This window comes from Cnephaeus nilssonii, assembly GCF_951640355.1.
Source record: "Cnephaeus nilssonii genome assembly, chromosome: 5".
NCBI classification, from domain to species: Eukaryota; Metazoa; Chordata; class Mammalia; order Chiroptera; family Vespertilionidae; genus Cnephaeus; species Cnephaeus nilssonii.
Window position 1 is genome coordinate 89,132,814 of NC_137076.1, and position 22,125 is coordinate 89,154,938.

The 22,125-nt window shown below is 44.0% G+C and overlaps 1 protein-coding gene across 2 annotated transcripts in view; it reads left to right on the forward strand.

Annotated features, from left to right (window-relative positions):
• The first annotated feature begins 439 nt into the window (after positions 1-439).
• Positions 440-22,125, forward strand: part of LOC307099569 (proton-coupled amino acid transporter 1) — a 40,349-nt gene continuing 18,663 nt past the window's right edge. The window contains exons 1-8 of one of the 2 annotated variants that reach the window (XM_079771282.1): positions 440-599; positions 7,007-7,154; positions 12,153-12,243; positions 13,221-13,309; positions 13,974-14,069; positions 16,074-16,158; positions 16,578-16,796; positions 22,024-22,122. In XM_079771282.1, the coding sequence (XP_079627408.1) occupies positions 7,012-7,154; positions 12,153-12,243; positions 13,221-13,309; positions 13,974-14,069; positions 16,074-16,158; positions 16,578-16,796; positions 22,024-22,122 (822 nt within the window). In that variant the 5' untranslated portion in view covers positions 440-599; positions 7,007-7,011. Of the gene's footprint in view, positions 600-6,478; positions 7,155-12,152; positions 12,244-13,220; positions 13,310-13,973; positions 14,070-16,073; positions 16,159-16,577; positions 16,797-22,023; positions 22,123-22,125 lie in introns of those variants that run through there. The other variant, XM_079771281.1, reaches the window with a different exon arrangement.

Consider the following 22,125-nt stretch of genomic DNA (forward strand, 5'->3'; position numbering starts at 1 on the left):
AACATTTTAAATATATTAAAAAGATAACGTTGCCTTACCTCACAGTCCTATTTCCAGTAGCAACTACAAATGAGTTTGTGTCAACTTCTAAAAATATGGCCAGATGATTTTTTAAAAGATGTATTATCTCTTGATTATAAAAGCAATGTGTGCTCATTGGGACGTGTTAAAGAAAATATAGCGAAAATAAAAACGACCTTTCACAAGCCCACACTCGGGGTACAGCGCGCTTAGACTCGGGACTCACTGCGCATGCTCCGAGCCCGCCCCGCCCCTGTCCCCGCCCCCGCAGTTCCCTCTCGCAGTCCCAGCCCCAGGAGCGCGGTCTTGCCTGCAGTGGCAGCGCTGGGTCGCCAGGGGGTGCTGCGCAGCCGCGCTCCGGAGCACCGCGAGAGGGGAGGAGCTGTGGCTCGCGGGAGTTTGTGACCGGGGCTTCGGGCTCAGGCGCCTGGATCACGTGACGAGGCCCGGAAGCGGCTGCCGGGCCGCCTAGGGGATGGCGAGACCTCAGCGCTGAGGTGGGGTGGGGCGCACTTCACGGAGGCGGGAGCCCCGGCCGGAGCCGAGTCAGAACCGGAACCAGAGCCGGATCCCGAGCGGTGAGTCCGTGGGCTGACAGGCTGTGGATGGCGGCCAGGCAGTGCCTTCCTCAGGACCCACGTCGCCTTCCTTCGGGGCGCAGCGGATGCTCAGGGTCAGGCGCCGACCGGCCTGGGATGCGGGTCCGAGCCTCCCGGGCTCCGGGCCGCAGCTGTGGTACCCGCGGGCAGTCCTCCTGGGATGAGGCGACCTGGAGACTCCCCTGCCCCTCACGCTGCCTCACGTGACCTGCCCGTCCCATTTGACAGGTGGGGACACTGAGATGGGGAACATCACCCTGACGACCAGCCAGGGCTCTGACACGCATCCCGGAGGAGCCCGGCGGTGTCCCGCGAGTCACCCGCCCTCTGTGGGAGCCGCGCGGTGGGGACTGGCCGAGAGCGGGTCCGTGGGCCACAGAACCCCCAAACCGCAGGGACCTTGGAAATCATCTGGTGCATCCCCCCCCCGCCCCGCCCCCTCCCTGGACTGTCGGGGAAATCGAGGCCCAGGAGGGGGAGGGGCTGGCTTAAGGGCACCGCGGAGGTCGCAGCGCCGCGACTGGTGTCCGTCTCCCTGGGCTCCCACAGCTGTTCGCTTCTCACCGCCGCCGGCAGAAAACTTGTCGCGTGAAGGCACCCTTGCCCCGTCCCCTTCTCTCTGGTTCCTCTCCCCCTTCCGCTGTGCATCCTCCAGCAGCCCGTTGGATCGGCTCTGGGTGTGGCTCCCTGCCTAGCGTTCACGCTTTTTTCCTGCAAACTCATCATTCTGTAGGTTTGTTTCTTGCCGTCCTGCAGTTTTGTGTCAAGTCAAACCAAATTACAAAGCAAGCATCGGAGGGAGGCGACTCCCAGCGGAGGCTGTGGAGAGCCCTGGCATTAACTTGAAGCACATAAAGATCGCTGCTTTGTGTGTGTGTGTGTTTTCCCCTGTAGCTGGTCAGATTCGGGGGAATAGTGGTTATTTGGGGGGATGTTTTGCAGTTATGTGAGGCTTGCTGAAATAAGATAGCAACGCGGTGTAATGGAAAGAACCGAGATTGGGGAGTGGGGAGATCCTGTGCTAGCTCTGACACTTGCTTGCGGCCTCCCGTGGGTTTAGGTTTCCCAGGCTGTACAGGGATGGAGTTAAATCCCTAAGGGCCTCCTCTGCTGTGACATTCTCTGTTTTCTAATCAGAGAGCTTCCCTCCAGCCCCCTTCATCAGCATCTGCCTTGCAACAAGACTTAACCCAGTTGTCCAGGAAGCAGTTTCCCTATTTAACATTTCTTTCTCAGTGGCCATGAAATCCTTCTCCTCTTTCTTCCTATCTCTGTAGGATGGCCAAGCTAAATGATGACAGCAGAAAATGAGTTGGTCTGTCTTTTTTTCTTTAAATATGATCAGGCCCTCTTTGACTCTTGTCAAGAGTCTAGGCAACAGTAATCAACTTATACATTTACAGCACATTTTCTTTCTTCTTCTTTTTTTTTAATCCTCACCGAGGATATGTTTATTGATTTTAGAGAGAAAGGAAGGGAGAGAGAGAGAGAGGAACATTGATATGAGAGAGAAACATCAATTGGTTGCCTCCCGTACACACCCCCACCGGGGATCAGATCCAAAACCTAGGTATGTGCGGGGACCAGCAATCGAAACTGCAACCTTTTGGTGTATGGGAAGAGAACCAGCTGGCCAGGGCTAGAACACATTTTCTTTAAAGATGTTCTTGAAGTCAGGAAGCAAGGGGACACAAAAGGCTTGGTCAATTGCTCTGTGCCTGAGACCCATTGCCTGGGATGAAGGCTGTAAGCAGCGGAGGCTGCTTTGATGATGGCATTAAGTTTTTCTCCCTTTGTTTTCCGATGATGCCATTTATAATTGCCTGCTCTTGGGTTCTTATTTTCCCTTGACTGTTCATTCGGCCTCATCCTTGTGCCAACTTGAAGTGCTCAGAGCTGTCCTTGTCTATTTTAAAGGCAGTGTAAGGAGGTGGGTTCCATTTCTTTTGCAATAGTCCGGAGATTACAACGAGGACCAGTGGATGGAAGTGCGGTAAGGGAAGTGGTTTGTGAGTGAGCATAAGGACTCTGAAAGAATGAGTGCTCTCTCACATTGCAGTACAGTGTGGAGTTCCCTGTCACCGAAGCCAATTGTCACGGGGCAGTTAGTTTTGGTGATGTTGTAGATTAGAAGATTGTGTTGGGTAGATGGTTGGACTAGTGAAAGTTTTAAGTTTTCTCCCAATTCAGAGGTTCTGTGCAGTTCTAGGACTGGACTTGTTAGCATGTGGGATATGAAATAGGATAGATAGATGTCCACTTTTGGGAATGCTTTATTTTCCCCCTTGCTTCAGATAACTGTTCTCACAGTTAAGTACTCCTGCTTTTTCTTTTTCTTTTCAACCCCTCCACCTCCTCCCAGTGAGTACCTCTTTTTTTAAATGCTTGTGTCTTTGAGGGTCAGATGCTGAAGAATCATTGCTGTTAATAATACATTTCTTCACACCTTGACCTGAAGCAAGATACTAGAACTGAGTCCAGTGAATAGACTTTGGGTCTATTTTTTAAAATATATATATTTTATTGATTTTTTACAGAGAGGAAGGGAGAGGGATAGAGAGTTAGAAACATCGATGAGAGAGAACCATCGATTAGCTGCCTCCTGCACACCCACTACTAGGGATGTGCCTGCAATCAAGGTACATGCCCTTGACTGTAATCGAACCTGGGACCCTTCAGTCCGCAGGCCGATGCTCTATCCACTGAGCCAAACCGGTCAGGGCATGGGGGTCTATTTTTGCTAGCGTGGTCCTGATAACACCTTCCAGAAGTAGGTGATTGACTAACCACTGACACCTAGCCTTTTCTTACTTAATAGTTCACTCTTTTGGACCTAAATATCTTATGGAGATTTTGACTTTGCATTATGGGCCACACAATGTTCACTGTCCTCAAGGATGTGAAGGACAAGCTTGTCTTGAACTCTCACATATTACAACCCCTCATTTTGACAGTGAACAGGTTCTCCTGTTAAAACTTCCCACATAACAGGAACTGGCAATTGCAGCAGTAGACTTGGAAACCAGGTTTCATCAAAGGGAGCCCAGGGGCAGGGTGACCTTGCAGGCTAGCACTCAGTGGGAGAGCTAGAAAGCAAGAGGAGGAGTCCTTAGTTGCCTGAAGGAACTTCAGGGAGTGACTGCATCCACCCTCTATGGTGCTTAAATCCCTACCTAACATCTCTGAGGAGGGTTTCTGCTTGGGCTTTGCCAGGGATAGGAAACACGCTGTCTCCCAGAGTGAACCATTCCACCTGGACAACTCCTTTTGATAGAAGGTTCTTCCTTATGTCTAGCCAAACACCTGCCTCCCTTTACATTCCACCTACTGATTGTATTTCTGACCGACCTTCGAGACTCCGAAGAACAAGTCTTATCCATAGGACAGCTTCTAATGGCAGTTTTTTATGCCTCCTAAGTTGCCAGTCCTCCAGGTTGAGCTTTCTCTGTGTTTCCAACCATTCCTCACTGAGTTGGCTTCCATTCCTATCCTCTGCTGACCCTTGGCTGCACCGCAGTTTGCCGTTGTTGCCATTTATAGTTTGCTACCTGAAATACCATGCATGGCAAAACTGAACAGTGCTATCTATATATATCATCTACACGGGGTTTCCTAGTGCAACCTAGAATTACATTGGCTTATTATTATATCACTGACTTCTGTGAAGCTTATCACTAAAACATAAGTAGTATTCCTCACCCCCCGCCTGCCCCCACCTTTTCAACGTTCACACAATTGCCAAGCCACATCTCCCACATCCCGCCGTTGTTGCTTGGTCTTTAGATCTATAGATGTCAGTCTCTTTTTGAGCAGTTTCTTAACAATAATCTGCTGTGGGTGGGTAACTGCAGTTTTTATACACAATATGAAAAGGCACCTTTACAGTGTTTGAAATGAGCATCTGTACCAAGTAAGCAAAGGAGTGGTTTCTTGGTTGATGGGGAAGGATTGGGGAACCCGATGGAGAAGGTTTGTGTACTGTCTCTTCTCCCTCAGTAACATGCAGGATTCAGTTGGAAAGCCCTGTTCCTCAGACACTTTTGGTATATTGGATGAGACTGGAAATTAGCTGTTGTTTGCATAAGTAGTTAGACTAGTTGATTCCTACAATATTAGAACTAGAGAGTTCTGAGAGAGATTTTAGTTCACCCCTTCCCCTTTTTGCATGTTTGGAAAAAAGACCACAGACATAGAGAGAATTGTTTCAAATTACTAAGCAAGTTAATGATAGAGGCAACCTTAGAACCCAGGTCTTCTAAATTACATAGAAACTAGCTTATTTACTTTTGCCTGAATAGTAGCTTTCAACTACTTCATAATCCCCCCACCCACCCCCCCTCCGACCCTATGAGCTTAACTGCCCCAGAACTAGATGACTTTCTTGAATTCTTCCAGCCTATGAATGAAGGACGCCCTCTTAGATACTTGGCAAAGTTGCTCTGGTGGTGAAGCTAGGCACGATCCTCTCTGGGACTTCCAAGCCCTTTACTGGCTTTCTACCAAGCACTTTCCTTGTGGATTACATGGGTCCCATTTCCATGTAATTACAGTTGGTGGGGAAAAATGAGGCCACCCTGGATCACTCAGGTGCCAGGGTGGAGATAGTTTCTGAAAAGTCTCCTGGGACTGGACCTGTGGGAGCACTCATCACAGAGCTATCCTTTGGCAGCTAGTGTGGGGTGTCAGGTGGAAGGCATGTTGTGATGGCCGTCAGAGGTCCTGTCTCCTCACCATGTCTCTGAGATAGCACATCAGACTCAGGGTGAGCATCCAGCCACATGCTGGGGGAGCCCCTTACAGGCAGGCAGTTGTGCCAGTCTGCAAAGCGTCAGAAGGATTTTTATTTGTAATTTTAATATCCATGTACCTTTCTTTTATCACTTGATTGCAATTCTTGGAGGGCAGGAAGTTGAATCTTTTTCATTATAATATTCCCTCACTACAACTGGCACTGTATTCAGTAGATGTTTCCATTCAGTAGATGTTTCCAGATTCAGGCAGAGTGTCAGGAGACATGTTTACTGTTTTGCTCCTACCTGGCTGTAGCAGAGCAGGCCCCTTCATCTTTTTTTTTTTTCCGGGGAGGGAAGGCTTCATCTGTAAAATGAGCAGCTGGAGTGACCTCTGAAGGCTCTTTTAACAACAGTCTCAGCCGAAACCGGTTTGGCTCAGTGGATAGAGCGTCGGCCTGCGGACTCAAGGGTCCCAGGTTCAATTCCGGTCAAGGGCATGTACCTTGGTTGCGGGCACATCCCCAGTAGGGGGTGTGCAAGAGGCAGCTGGTCGATGTTTCTCTCTCATCGATGTTTCTAACTCTCTATCCCTCTCTCTTCCTCTCTGTAAAAAATCAATAAAATATATTTAAAAAAACAACAACAACAGTCTCTAGGATTCTGGAGTCTATACGACTCTCAAATGTATCCTCATTATGTATCTTAGAGAAGTCATCGTTCTTTTCGGTAGTAGCATTACTGAGAAAGTCCACCCAGGGAACACCACCCTCACCGTCCTTTCCCAGCACAACAGGAAGGGTTTCTTCTTTCACCATCTTTAAAAAATTGGCAAATCTATAAAATAAAAGGGAAGAAGCATTGTGGAGGGCAGCTATTGACACAAAGGCCAGTGGTGAGCACCTCTCATGCTCCTGGTTTTCTTCTGTGCTGCTTTTAGCTGCCATTTCTCAGTATTTGGGTTTGGTTGCAAGCAAAGAGTCCTAGGGTCAGGGGATGAGAGTCACTGATAACCTCCAAAGAGGATAGGATATGCCAGAGCTCATGGCAAAGAGAAAGAGAAAGTCATTTGTGGCTCTGGGATCTGGTGAGGAGTTTGAGCAGAACTGGATGATCTGGAGGGCATTTCTTGAATGCAGCAGGGTTCTTTCTCTAATGAATGCCGAGGAAAAATAGGATGCAGTTAAAAATATTCAGGTTTCTGTCCTCTGAGAGCTTGCTCTTGGGGAAGATGGAAATACATACAATTTAACTGTTGTTCAAGGTCCAAGAAATTAGCTCAAAGGAAAGGATAGTTCATCTGGACCTAAGGAACAGGGAAGGCTTCCTGGAATCATCTGTTTGCCTCTTCCCCTACCTCTCCCAAGTATGCCTCACCTCTGCTCTGTCCAGGTGTGCTGGGACAAATTTAGAAACATATGAGTGTGGCACCAACTGGGAAGGCAGAGAGGTAAAAGCTGAGTCAGCTCAGCCTGCCCATGTGAACTTTGCACCTTTTTCATTTTCATAAATCCAAGCACTTGCATTGCACTTAATACATAGTGCAGCCTCGTTGAGCTACTGTGACAATGGCTGCTTCTGCTCCAGAGCCCACCCCAGGCGTGGAGCTAAAGGCCCCAGCCACGGGAAGTCTTAGCTCTGACTCTGCCCCCACAGCTACCATGTCCACACAGAGACTTCGGAATGAGGACTATGCTGACTACAGCTCCACAGACGTGAGCCCGGATGAGAGCCCATCTGAAGGTCTGAACAACTTCTCTTCCTCGGGCTCCTACCAACGATTTGGGGAAAGCAGCAGCACAACGTAAGTAACTGTTCCTTTTATCCTCCTGGGGGAGATTCACGTCCCTCAGTTCTGTATCAGTAACATAGTCTCCCTTGGCGTTATTTTTGCTCCCCATCTTACCAGTTCCCCCACTCTATAGATGAAAATAAGAGGTTGGGCAATTAACTGCCACTCTGTAGTCTGTTACTTATTCTTTGTTCATTTTAGCTGTATTGGTCCTAGAAGACTAAGAGTATAAACATAAGAAAAACTTGTAGAACATTCTCTTAATTTAGAACTAAGGGTCTTCTGTGCTAGAACCTCAAGTACCTCGGAGCACAGTTGGAAGCCTCCTTTGCAAAGTCTCCTCCAGACTTCTGTCCCTGTCACCAAACAGCCAATTCATCTGGCTGAAGAAGTAGGAAAAGGGAGGAATAACTTCTCCTGCACTTAAAAAAAAAAATCAAGGGGGTTATAGAGAAGAGGAGATCTGCTTTGCATTTCTAAGAAGGGCTTAGGTTTCATCCCTGGAAACTGAATCCCATCTCATCTGGGCTGAGTTTGGTCCTCTTTGGGCCTCACTTCCCCCAAATGTAAGATAACATTGAGGACCTCACTGTGAAGCTATGCTCACTGTTTGGTGTTCTCCACTCAAATTAGAAAATTCAGAGGAGCATTTTCTATTCCATTAAATTCTCCAACTACTAGTAGATCCTCAATCTCAGCAGACCCCTGACATTTTCTTGGGATCTCAGCATCCCATCTTTTGCAGTCCTTATGTTTATTCCTCAAGCTTAGCCATCACCCCTTTGTGTTCCTTTGTGGATTCAGTATGACTTACTGAGGCATCCTTTGTATCCTGGATTTATTCTGTCTCCTGTGACTGCCCAAGGAGACCATAGGAGTTTCTCTTGGAAGCCATTACTAGTGAAGCTCCTCTGGCTGCAGTCTCTCCTGGTGTAGGGCTCTTTCTGCAGTGAATTGGATAGAACTAGAGGATCTCCACCACTAGCTGATTTCAGCTCAGGAAGCTTCACTCTCTACAGCTTCTTTATCATGTAATATGCCTTCTCTCTCTCTCTCTCTCTCTCTCTCTCTCTCTCTCTCTCTCTCTCTCTGTCTCTCTCTCTCTGCTTGCATTGTTAGCTGATGGAAAAGATACTTGGAGCACAGCTTGGAGCAGTGAAGACCATTGTTCTCTTTCCCCTTAACCTTTCCACCCAATTGGCTTCCCCCAGGCAGAAGGAGCTCCAAATGCAGCCAATGACATGTGATAGCTTCCCTTCAGAAGTCACACTCATTATTGTGAAATATTTCTTCCAAGCTTTTCTCTCTATAGTTTCTCTTCCAGTTTTTGCTCCTTGTTCTCAACTGTTGTTCATGCAATGCTTGCCAGATAGTCTAGATTTTCATTTTTAAAGGGATGTCTCTGAAGTTCAACACCAACTAGCTAGCCACTTCAGGATGGTAGCTGATAGGTTTTATATGTATTGAAGCTAATGCATGCCTGTTAGCTATTCTGAATATCTCCTTTATTCACATTGGGTTATAACTAGTAGTCAACCTCACATTATTTACCCTTGTTTATTGGAAATTGAGCAAATAAAAAGATACTTTCCTTGGGTTTTTTATTGGGACATTTTCTGGGGTATACTTTGTTCTGAGGGGCCTCCTGCCCTCATATTGTGATACAAGGTAGGTGACCCAAAAGCCCATCTGTAAGTGATGGCGGGTATCACAGTCCCATCACAAGGAAACTGTCACCTCAAGAAAAACAGTCAATAGTATTTGTTTCCCACAATAAAATTTGAGCTTTCAAAATTAGAAAAAAAACTTGTCTCTAGCACTGACACCTGGATGGTTTCCCTCTACTTAAAGATTTTCTGATGAGATCAGTGATGATATTAATACATGTGATTTTTTTTATGTTATATAAGGTAATAAGTCAGCATTTAGAAGGTCTATATAACCCAGAGAACCAATATCTTCCAAATGACTAAAGTGTGATGTTAGAACATTTTGCATGGGTAAAAGATCATTCAAAAAGTGAAATCACCAGTGGGTTTTAATGTAATAGAGAATGAAAAGTTCAGAATCCACATTACAACTTCCAAGAAATGACCACATGTCGAGTTTTGGTGTAGTATCAAAGAAAAATTACCACAATTTTCTAAAGAGGTAATTAAAATACTTCTTCATTTTCCAACTACGTGTCTCTGTGAGGAGAGACTTTCTGTATACTTCAACCAAAACAACATATTGCAGCAGAGTGAATGCAGAAGTAGATAATCCAGCTATCTTCTATTAAGCAAGACATGAAAGAGATTTCTCACATTGTATTTTTTGGAAAATAGTTACTTTTCATTAAAAATCTGTTATTTATTTATATTAACATTCTATCTCCTGTGAGGCTTATTGTTATTTTAATTTGATAAATATTTGTATAATTTCTTGGTTTTAATTTGTAATATAGTATATATCCGTAGACATAATCCATATAAGCAAAAGCTATTTGTGATCTTCAATAATTTATAAGTATATTAAGGGATCCTGAGACCCAAAAGTCTAAGAACTACTGATTTGGAGCATAAATAGAACCACAGAGATTTGCAAGGCTTATTAAGATGTTATTTGCCTCCCTGTCCCCCCACCCCCACCCCCATAGTTAAGACTTTGCAGTCCCTAGAGTTGATTTTGTGATATGGTTTTGAGTAATCTCAGCTTGGGGTCATTGAGTAAAAAGAGTAATTTTGTCAGTTGCTTCGAATCCTGGTGTTTCAGAGCTGAAGGGACCTTGGAGAGTATGTTGTCCTAGTCCAGTCTCCTCACTCTACAGACGAGAGAACAAGCCCAGCGAAGGGGGAAGGGAATTGTCATATGGAGTTAGTGGCAGAGCCAGGGCTAGAGGGACCTGGTCTCCCATAAAACCCAGCTTAGGCCTTTAGGGGAGGGCTCTGGGAGACATGTAGGTTTGGTACAGTGCTTATTTTGTCAAGATAGAAATTTGATTGGCCCATCATCCTGCCCATAATCTCCTGGTCACTGGCTGCTGATGATAGAGTCACTCCTGGAACCTTGCAGTCTGGTCCGTAAGCTGTTTCCTCACAATAGTCCAGAAGAGCACTCAGCCTCTTATTTTTAGACTCGAAGCAGGATCCTCGATTTTCCTTGGGGACAGTAGGGCATTAGAGAGGTTTTCTTCCTGGAGGCAAAAGGAGAAAGGTTACAAAAAATAAAATTTCCTTTCTAGAGGGTAAAGATCAGTGTAATATGGTCAATGTTTGTTTTCTGTTTCTTCTGAATTGCACATTTGAAGATGTGTGTAAGCAGCATTTAGGAGGGATTTAGGTTATTTGTACAGAAGAATTTTAAGACAGTGCCAGGGACTAAATCTTGAGTGAGTCTGTGATTTGGGTAAATATATGACCTGGTCCTTCTGGAAGTAACCGAAGAATAGAAAATGCTGAAGATGAGGCCTCTGCTCTGTCAGTCCTTTGACAAGTTCCCATTCCCTAGGGAAAAAGTAGAAATTCCTTGCCCATCCTCACCCCCACCTGAGTGGCCTCAGAACCAAGGCATTCTTTCATGTTGGTGCCCTGCGTTTCTCTCTCTAGGCTTGTGTTCCCAGGCCTTTCTTCCTTATTGGCACTTACAGACCCTGCCTGTCTTGCTGGATTCTGCTCAGATCTCTCCCTTCTGAGCCCTCACCTGCCTCCCTCCCTGGGCATTGTTCCTGGCTTTTCTTCAGATCGGGATCTTTCTACCTTGAGACATTGTTAGTTTCTAGAGACTGAGGTCCATATCTGATTCTTACTTATTTCCGTCACTACATTAACACAGTGTTTTACACACGATTGCAGTTTGCTGAGTGAAAAAATAAATGAAGATGTAAGAGGCTTTACAAATGTACCTTTGAGGGGAACAGTCTGTATAATAGGTGAGGGAAAACTCTGCCCTCAAGGCAGAAGGATAAACTAGGTGACTAAAGAGGGCTTATCCAACCCTAGGATCTATGGCAGCAGTCACCAACCTTTCGGACCTCACGGACCACCAGTGGTCCGTGGACCACCGCTTGGCAACCGCTGCTCTATGGCATTTGACTGTTTTTATTAGTTTGTTTTTTAAAGTAAAGTATGCCAGGGACTTCTGGCCTGTTGAGGTACTGCATGACTTTTATTCTGTTCACTTTGTTTTGTTTTATTAATCCTTACCTGAGGATATTTTTTCCGTTGATGTTTAGAGAGATTGGAAGGGAAGGGAGAGGGAGGGGAGGAAGAGAGAGATAGCGAGAGACATTGATTGGCTGTCTCCTGCACATGCTCCCGACTGGGGTGAGGGATCAAACCTGCAACTCTGGTATGTGCCCTTGACTGGAATCGAACCCAAGACCCTCCAGTTCATAGGGCAATGCTCTAACCACTGAGTTTCGTGGGCCAGGACAAATTTAAAAAAAAAAAAAAAAAACAGGAGAAAAACTTTAATACAAGCACAAGGAAAATTCATGTAAGCATGAAAATTCCCTCCATAAAACTTTCTGTTAAGGGTTTTGGGCTTCTCTTTTTTATTTTCCCTGTTCTCTGATACTAGTATCTGTCCTTTACAGTTAAGCTTGTCATCCTGTTACAGTGTGGGTTCTGATTCTTTACAGTGGATGGGTCTGTGGTGAAAACCAGGCCCAGATACACTAGGAAAGGATACAGTGCCTAGAGAGATCCCTACTGTCCCTCTGGTATAATCTCCAAGAAAGAGAGGGTTCTCAGAGATGCCACAGGGAGTGGACCTTAGAGCCCAGTGGCTAGGAGAGCGAGGTTGGGGATCAGACTGCCTGAGTGTGAAACCTGGTTCAATTATTTACCAGGTGTGTGACCTTGGGCAAGTTATTTCCTCAACCATAAAATGAAGTTAAAACATGTCTCATAGGGTTGTTGTGCAAATTGAATGAGGCAATAATATATGAAGGCACTTAACACAGTGCTAAATGCCTAATAAATGTTAGCTCTTGTTAACATGTGCTTGTCTACCTTCTTCCCACTTCAGATGGTTCCAGACCTTGATCCACCTGCTAAAAGGCAACATTGGCACAGGACTCCTGGGGCTGCCCCTGGCAGTGAAAAATGCAGGCATCTTGGTAAGAGTCTGCATCAGCGGAGGGAAGTTTCATGACAATCTTAGAATATAATGGATCTTTAAAAAATATTTTTACTTTATTTAAAACATTGCAATGGGAAGCTTTAAAAAAATATCAGCTGAGAAAAAGCAAAATTCAGATGTTCATTTATCTACAGATATTTATTGAGGGCCTTTAGTGTGCCAGGTACTGTTCTAGGCTCTTAGGATGCTATCAGTGAATAAAACAGACAAAGATTCCTGCTCTCAGGGAGCTTAGTTTCTGGTGGGAAGGATGTGCTTAAAATGTCTCAGGCATTTTCTATCAATAATGTTAACTAATGAATTAGTAACAGAAGTCTGTCCATTTTCTACACAGTTCTTCCAACACCCCGTCTCTAGATGGCCAACTCTGAGAATATTTTTCTTTTAGGATTCTCTCCCTATAGACTGACTGTCCAAAGCCATTCTGGTTTTTGTTAGAGTTGGAGATAGCTCAGAGATGTGGGTTGTCCTTAGCTAAAGGCTATCCTTTCTTGATCTGATACTGCTTTTTTAAAAATTTCTTTATTGATTAAGGTGTTAAATATGTGTCCTTATTCCCCTATTACCCCCCCCCCCCATTTCCCCTAATGAACAACATAAACTGATGATACTGCTCTTAAAAGAACTTCCGCCTTCCTCCCACACTCCTAAACCCATCTCTTTTTCCCAGTCACAGGAGCCTTCTGTTTTACTGATTGGCCACAGTCTTGGAACAGCCTTATCTTGTGTCATTCTCCACAAGATTAATTCTCTGGAAGGCATGCTAAGTTTCAGATGATGCTCATCTCACTGAGCTAATCTCCATGCTCACATTTCTGTTTCCAGTGCTGTGTCAGAACTTCTGTCATTGGAAAGTACCTTAGTAGAGTAGCATTGTGATCATTTGCAAATCCAGTCTCTGTTGGCTCACTCTTAATTGTCTCTTCCTCTCTTGCCTGCAACACCTGTCCCCAGATGGGTCCCCTCAGTCTGCTGGTGATAGGCATCGTGGCCGTGCACTGCATGGGTATCCTGGTGAAATGTGCTCACCACTTCTGCCACAGGTGAGAGCCCTCTGAGTTACCTCTTTTTTAAAAATATATTTTTATTGATTTCAGAGAGGAAGAGAGAGGGAGAGAAAGATAGAAACGTCAATGATGACAGGGAATCTTTGATTGGCCGCCTCCTGCATGCCCCCCACTGGGGATCGAGCCTGCAACCCTAGCATGTGCTCTTGACCAGAATCAAACCTAGGACCCTTCAGTCCACAGACCGATGCTCTATCCACCGAGCCAAACCGGCCAGGGCATGAGCTGCCTCTTGACAGATTGTCCTTTTAGGTTTCATTACCTGAAAGTGAGCACTTACATAGATCACTCTAAATTTTTTATGCTACCTGAAGGTGGTTGCTGATTAACATTGCCCTGTTATTTTTGTGTTGTTTTTTTTCATCATGTGCCATCTGTCAAATTATGTGCAGTGGACAGAAGTAAATTATAATTTTATATTTACCCATTGAAATGATTTTGCCAGATGGTTGTCAATTATAATGAAAGTAACTGTTCCATTGACTTGCTACTTCTGATCCTTGAAAGCATTTGACCCAGGACTCAGTGATATCTCCAGGGTGAAAGATGGGAAACTGGCCTAGGTCTCAAGGAGCTGCATTTGTTCTGTCATTGTCTAACTCACACACTCTGCCCTTCTGCTCTCCCTGCCTCCTCTCAGACTGAACAAGCCTTTTGTGGACTATGGGGAGACAGTGATGTACGGACTGGAATCCAGCCCTATCTCCTGGCTCCGGAACCATGCACACTGGGGAAGGTAACTGATTTCCTCTCTTACTGTGGCTGTGGCTGCCCAGTGGTAAGGCCTTCAGATATGGGGTAAGAGGTAGGAGATGGTAGTAGAAAGACCATTGTTTGGGTCAGGAACTTGAGTTCCAGTTCAGCCTTTCGGAGGTAATCTCTGTGACCTTGGGCTGTGTGACCCCTCCCTTCTCTGGGCCTCAGTTTGCTCATTGGTAAAACAGGGTCCTGGCCTTAAAGAGCTCTATAGATTGTTCCAGCTTTGACAGTCTATGAGCAGGGATTATATTCATTCCCTCATTGCTCAACAAATATATATAAGTGCTCTCTCAAAAGTGGTACAAAACAATTCTAGGTATAGGGAGGGGGGATTCTCTGAGGTAAACTCTGTGGTCCCGGCACTCCAGGGGCTTGCAGTTTTTCTAAGGAACAAGGTGCGTGAGACGCTTGTGCCCAAGAGATCAGGAATAGTATAAACCAGCAGGAAGAGTGTCCTGAGCTATAAATACAGCCTAGGCACTCAGAGGGGAGAGGCTTTCCAGATTCTCTTGTCCACTGTGCCAGATGAGAAGTGCACATGGTAGGTGATTTAAGGGCAGGGCACTGGGCAGGAGAAGGAAGGCTTCAAGGAGGAGGTGAGGTGACCTGGTGAGGTCAGCTGGAACAAAGGATTTATGAGGGAAAGAGACGTTTCAGGAGGTGGGGAGTATTTTGGAAATTTCTCCTTATGGTAACTTGTCAGATGCCTGAACGGAAATTTTCTACTTTTTGTTTTCTGTTTGAGGAAACGATGCATTTAGATGTAGAGAATTGATACTATCAAGGACCGAGTCCTTTAAAAAAATTTTGAACCACATTAAAACTATATTCTTCAGAAAAACTCCTTTTTGTGGTTACAGGGAGACTTTCACCTTCACTCGTTCATTATTAACTTCCGCCTGCAATGCAGTTTTGTGTAATTCTTTCAGCAAAATCATTTTCTGTATTTGGGAGAACCCAGATTGCCAAGTGACCACTGTTGGTTGATTGGTTGGTTGTTGATTAATTCTTCCCTCCCTCCCTCCCTTTTCTATTTCCCTCCCCCCTCCTCTTCTTCCTTTCTTTTTTTCTCTCTTTATCTCCTTCTTTCCCTCTCTCCCCATGGCTCATCCTGCCCCTTCCTTACTCATTCTCTTACTCCCTTCCTTCCTTGCTTTAATAAAATAAAAAAATATATATTTTTGAACAAGATAAAAGGACATAAAGTGAAAAGTAAAGGTATATATACTGGTCACAGTTGCATAGGTATCCTTTTGGAATATCTGTATATATACAAACATGTACATGTTCTCAAACATGTTTGGAAACTTATTTTTTCCCTTAAAGGTGTTAGTCATTTCTCTGTCAGCCCGTATAGATTTAACATATGCTTTTTACCTGCTGTATGCTGTTCCATTTAAGAATGATCTATAATTTAATCCTTTTTCTTTTGATGACCCTTTAAGTTGTTACCAGCTGTTGCCGTTGTAACAGTGCTTCAACCAGCAGTCTGTTTGGTTACATCTATTTCTGTGTACTTATGTGAGAGTAGATTGGTTCTTGGATTCAAGTTATAGACAGAGCGTGTGAAGGGGTCCACACTTCCTGGCTGTTATGTTGAGGGTTCCCTGTCGCTGTAGAACAGATGGTATGAGATGGGACAGGTGGGCCATGGGGAGGGGAGGCCAAGGGCTGGGCAGTGGTCCTGATGTCCTCTGCTCAGGCCACTCAGTCGCAGGCTCGCCTGGCCTTGTGCAGCATTCCTGACCAGAAGCCAGGAAGGGGACCTTGGAAACCTCACAGGCAGCACCTGCTTCACCTTCCTCCAAAGCTCTAGACTGGTGGCATTTAGCACAGTTTCTCCTCTCACCAGGCGCACTCATCCTTGTCACCTGATTGGAAGGGTCTGTGATGACTGGGGCAAAAGTGTGTTCAAACAACGTCTCTCAGGGAGTCTTGCTTTTTATCATGATCTTCGTATATCTTCCTTCTCCACCTTCAGGCACACTGTGGACTTCTTCCTGATTGTCACGCAGCTGGGATTCTGCTGTGTCTATTTTGTTTTTCTGGCTGACAACTTTAAACAGGTAGGGTCCTGGGGGCTGGGAGAGGAAGAGGGAGAGAGAGGGTGGGGGGGTGGTGGAGAGAATGGCAAGAGATAAGTGGACTTTCTGTTCAGGATTTTTTAAAAACCATTTCTTTTTATTAAAACCAGTTTTGATCAACAAAAGAATTAAGATTCTTTACATAGAATACTTTACATAGAACAGTGTCTTTTATTTTATTTCATATAAAGACCTAGGGTATCAAGAAACTCAAAAGGCCTTGTGCGTCTTCCTATCTTTTGGTAAGATATGATCAAACCTAGCTATGATAATTATGAAGATTTCCAAAGATAGTTCACCAACCACAGACTTCCGTATGGCCTTTTTCACACGCTGAACCGTTAGTCAGGCCTTGGTCATTTGAAAGGCTTTTTCTGTTTCTTGTCTTCCCCTCGTTCTAGGTGATAGAAGCAGCCAATGGAACTACCAACAACTGCCACAACAATGAGACGGTGATTCTGACACCCACCATGGACTCGAGACTCTACATGCTCACCTTCCTTCCGTTCCTGGTGCTGCTGGTTTTCGTTAGGAACCTTCGAGTCCTGTCCATCTTCTCCCTATTGGCCAACATCACCATGCTGGTCAGCCTGTTCATGATCTACCAGTTCATTGTTCAGGTATGAGCTCAGGCTCTCTCCTTCCACCTATTAACTAATCAAAGAAACAAACAAACAAAAGTAAGTGGAACGTCAATAGGGATATGTTACTTATGTGTGATATATTTACATTAGTGGTTCTCAACTTCAGCACTATTGTCATTTTGGGCCAGATAACTCTTTGTCATGGGGGGCTGTCCTGTATCTCACGGGATATTTAGCAGCCTCCCTCGTCTCTACCTGCTAGGTGCTAATAGCAACCCCTCCTCCCGACTTGTGACAACAAAAATGTCTCTAGATATTGCCAAACATCGGGGAGGCGGGGGAGTAAAGTCATTCACCTTGAAATCACCGATTTAAACTTTTCCCTAATCAGACAGTTAATACATGGATAATTTTGTAAGATTGGAAAATAGAGAAAAATATTAAGAGAAAAATAAAAACCAAATTTTCTAACCTATCCTATCTAATAAAAGGGTAATATGCAAATTAACTGTCACTCCGTCACAAATATGTCGGCGCCCATAGCCACAAGATGGCAGCACCCAGTCCTCTCAGCCCCACCGAAGTCCCCCAGTCCCGGGGGGGGGGGGGGGACGGCCGCTGTGAGTGGCCTGGTGGAATGCTACAGCAATGAGACAAGCATTCCACCCCAGCCACGGAGGGCCTCTGGGCAGCGGGCATGGAGCGGCCAGGGGAGTGGGGGGAGAACGCTTGCGTCATCATCCCGGCGACGAGACAAGCATTCCACGCCTGGCCGTGGATGGGCCACTGGCGAGGCCGGGGCACGGATGGGCCTCTGGGCTGCGGAGAGCCTCTGGGCAGTGAACACAGAGCGGCCAGGCCCCACAGAGAGCTACTGGCCCATGAATTCGTGTGCATGGCTACTAGTATTTAAATAAAATAATTCCTTACCACTCTAGTTTTATATTTATTTGTCAAAATTATAAATCCAGTAATTGTTCCTCCCTCTAGGATAGGTTAGAAAATTTGGTTTTTATTTTGCTCTTAATATTTTTCTCTATTTTCCAATCTTACAAAATCATCCATGTATTAACTGTCTAATTAGGGAATGACTTTACTCCCCTCCCTCCCCGATGTTTGGCAATACCTGGAGACATTTTCGTTGTCACAAGTCGGGAGGATGGGTTGCTACTAGCACCTAGCAGGTAGAGACGAGGGAGGCTGCTAAGGGTAATACACAAGAGGATATCTGTATATATATGGTTAGAAGATCATGCTGAGAAAAATGTGCCCTTAAACACTGTGGCTGTTTGTGGGCAATACATTGCATTTTGCCAAAACTTGAGAAAAGGAAAAGAGTGACAGCGGGGGAATAAAAGCATAACTTTTTCAAAAGTATTTAAATTTAATTCCCCTGCCCTGGCTGGTGTGGCTCAGTTGGTTGGGCATTGTCCCCTTCACCAAGAAGTTGCTGGTTCCATTCCTGGTCAGGGCACATGCCAGGGTTGTGGGCTCGATCCCCAGTAGGGGGCATGTAGGAGGCAGCTGATCGAAGTTTTGCTTTCACATTGATGTTTCTCTCTTCTCCCTTCCTTTCTCTAAAATATCAATAAACTATTCTTTAAAAAAAATTTAATTCCCCCAATAACTCATCAATACTTACTCATTAAAGTGCAAACAACACAAGTGCTTGTTGAACACCACATGCTCACCCTGAGTCTCCTCCATTCAGGCACCTTTGGTGTTATTGTCTGTCTCCTTCTAGGTCCTATGAGCGCATTACACACTATGTACAGAAATATATAAAACAAACATATATTTTTGTTTTTTTGAACATACTTAAAAAGATTATTATATGTAGTTTTTGTCTACTTTGGTATGTTTCCCTCGATAGTGCCTCAGAGAGCTTTCCAAATTGATAAACCTGATTTTACCTCATTTTTTTAAATTGCTACACTGTATCTCAGAAAATAGATGTTGCCTTAGTTTATTTGACCAGTCCTCAGTCAGCGGACTGTCAGGTCATTTATAGTTTTTAGTATTTTTTCAGTATTATGACAGTGCATTTTATTACACCTTCCTTTTTGTGGGCATGTATAAGTACATCTCCAAGATATTTATCCAGAAGAGAAATTGCTGAAGAGTTTGCACTTTAGAAATTTTTATATTGCCAAGTTGCTTTTTCTAAGCACTATTTACTGATTTCATATTGACTCCCTTCCACGGTACCTAAGTTTCCTATTCTAGCCAACACTGGATATATCAATTGTTTTAATTTGGACAGTTTGACAGGTGAACTTTGCCTCATTTTCAAATAGTTACCTACTGATGTGGTTTCTAGGAAAACAGTGGGTCATAAAAAGGAGGGACTTCCTGTACTGAAGAAATGACAATGAGTTTAGATTGGATTTAATTATTGACTGTTTTTTCCTTGTCCAAGTAAGTCAGAAGAATGGCAGATGCTGACTCCTTTGCAGAATTACTATTTAAAACATAAACATCTCTCCATGTCCCATTTTATTATGAGACTGGAAAAAGGGCCTGTGAATGCATGATGGATCATTTCCAGAGAGTTCCCCCCGCCCCACCTCTGGCAAATTAAGTTAAAGCAGAGAAGGGTAGATAAATTCTTGATTTAACTTTGTAATTAGAGATCTCAATCACTGCCTAGGAAACACTGCAGTGGACATTAAAGATGAGGTGAGTGACACACCTACCACATTTAATTATAAACCCGTGCGGGTAGTTGGACTGTGGTCGATGCCACGATCAGAGGGCTGGGATGGGAATATGAGTCGTGATAGCATCTCAGTCCCAACTGCAGGAAGTGTCTGTCTAGAGCATTGTCTGTGCATAGTACATCCTGCGCTTTGGTGAGGCAGTCCTGCTCATTGCTTGAGAGCAATTCTAAGCCTGCCTCTTGGCTCAGCCTGGAGGTGTGTTGCTATCTGCCCTGGGTGCAGCATGAGAGAGTGCTGTGTTGAGTGGCTTCATTTTGACGTGGCACATAGCTAAAGATGTTCCCTTTGGGTCCTTTTTGTTGTTCCTGCTGCTGCTAATTTTGTCCTGTCCTGGCATTTTACTCTGTTTACCATGAGGATTCCACTACTGTTTGATATTCCTGAATTTTTACCTAATCCTTGCATTTAGCATGTATTGTGACTGGTGCTCTTGCTCCTCATGCACATGCCATCATAGGAAGCTGACCGAGGTCTTCCACCTGAGCAGGTTTTCCTGGAACGAACGGATGGCAGCACATTTCTGAGCAGAATGCCTTGCCGAGAGGAACTCCCAATAAATATTTATCACTGCATATCCTTAATTCTGAGATGCATTTTTTCACACTTATAATGTTTCCAAACTTGGAGTACATCTTGCAATCCTTACATACATTTAACAGCGCTTTCTCAAAAAACATATTATCACTGATAGTAGTGTAGAATTGTGGAGATATATTGATAGTGAACTGATTTTAATTGTACATTTCTTTGCATAAGCTTTTTTCATTTAGTTGGTTGTGTTGTAAGTCAATAGCAATTAACTATGTAGAATTTTAAATTCCTGTTGCTGGTCTCATTCACACAGTATCCCAGACATACATTCTGAAATTCCCTCTCTGATACGTCAACTTGATCTGATGTATGAACCTGAGCAGTAGTCATCCCCTAACCAACAGGTTGCTCCTGTTTCTAGAAACTTAAGTTGCACTGTGACTCAGGAATAATTACAGGGCACTCTCACTCTCTTGTCTCATTGAAGAGCAAGAATATTTATTGTCTGTCATCATTCCAGTTACTGAAATGCTTCTTGTGAAAAGATCTGATTTCTTAGCAGCAGCTGAGAAAAAAGTATTTTTAAAATTCTTTATGTTTTAGGGAGACCATAGTATAATCACTTTGAAATCTTTTAAAGAGAAGCCCATTACATAGCTTAATACTAGATCTTCATTTGTTCACTGATATTATTCTGTCACACTGTTAGAACATGCCTCATATTTATCTAAATACCTCTATAGTTAAATCATTTTTAAAACATTGTAAAAGGCAGTTGTAAAGTCAGTTTTTATTTTAATCTAAGCAATGTACACACACTGTTTAAAAAGCCAAATTATAGCCCTAATCAATTTGGCTCAGTGGATAGACCATTGGCCTGCGTACTGAAGGGTCCCAAGTTCGATTCCGGTCAAGGGCATGTACCTTGGTTGCGGGCACATCCCCAGTAGGGGGTGTGCAGGAGACAGCTGATCGATGTTTCTCTCTCATCAATGTTTCTAACTCTCTATCCTTCTCCCTTCCTCTCTGTAAAATATCAATAAAATATATATATTTAAAAAAAAACAAATTATAAAAGAACGGCAGCTTCTACCCTACTCTGCGTCCTGCTCCTTCGATGCTGTCTATTACTGGGCACTACTGTCCAGTGGTGAGCTGATGGGATTCTGTGTCTGCACCTCCTTGCTTGTACATCCTTACATTATACCTGCAGTTGCCAGTTGCCTTGGTTTTTATTTTGCCTATTTTTTAAGTGCTCTTTTTGCTTTTTTCCCCGCAAATGTTTCAATACTCCTGTCATGTGCCTGTCAATATTTTCCAAGTACTCAAACTTATTCATAAGTTGTTGTTTTTTTAAAAAAAGAGAGAAATGTAGAAAAAAAGGGAAAAGAACACATCTAAAAATTTACCATCTTCCCTCCAGCTTTATCTCTGTGGAGTGTTTATGTAGTTGTAGCATAGTTAATATATAAATTTAAAAATGTTTTTACTATTATTTCATAAGCAGTTTTTCATGTGCTACTTAAGTATCTTAGATTTTACTTTTTAAATGGTGTGTGATATTCTATGGCATAGTTGATCTGAGTAAACTAAATGTTCACTTGTTTGGGAACATTTAGGTCGTTTTTAGTTACTGATAACTTTGTTCAACTTTTCTGTACTTTGCTTTTCTTTTTCCTGCTCAGATTAAATTTCTAGGGATGGGATTACCTATGAAAAGAATGTGATTTTTTATGCAGGCTTCAACATTTGAGTGTTGTTGGTTGTTTTTTTTTTTAACATTTGAGTTTTTTATGGTATATTGGGCTAGTCCCCCAAACCAAGTGAGTTTTCTCATCCTGAAGGGAAAAATATATACAGGCTAAATGTTCCCCAATCATCTGTCAGGTGTCAGACTTTCTACCCTCAGAGAATCTAGGATTTAGGAAAGGTGTGACCTGTCTGATGTTGGGATTCAAATCTCGAAGCTCTGTTTATATAGCTTTTGCTTTGTTTTGTTTTCTCTCTTTTAGGGGATTCCAGACCCCAGCCGCCTCCCCTTGGTGGCACCCTGGAAGACCTACCCTCTGTTCTTTGGCACAGCCATTTTTGCATTTGAAGGCATCGGGATGGTA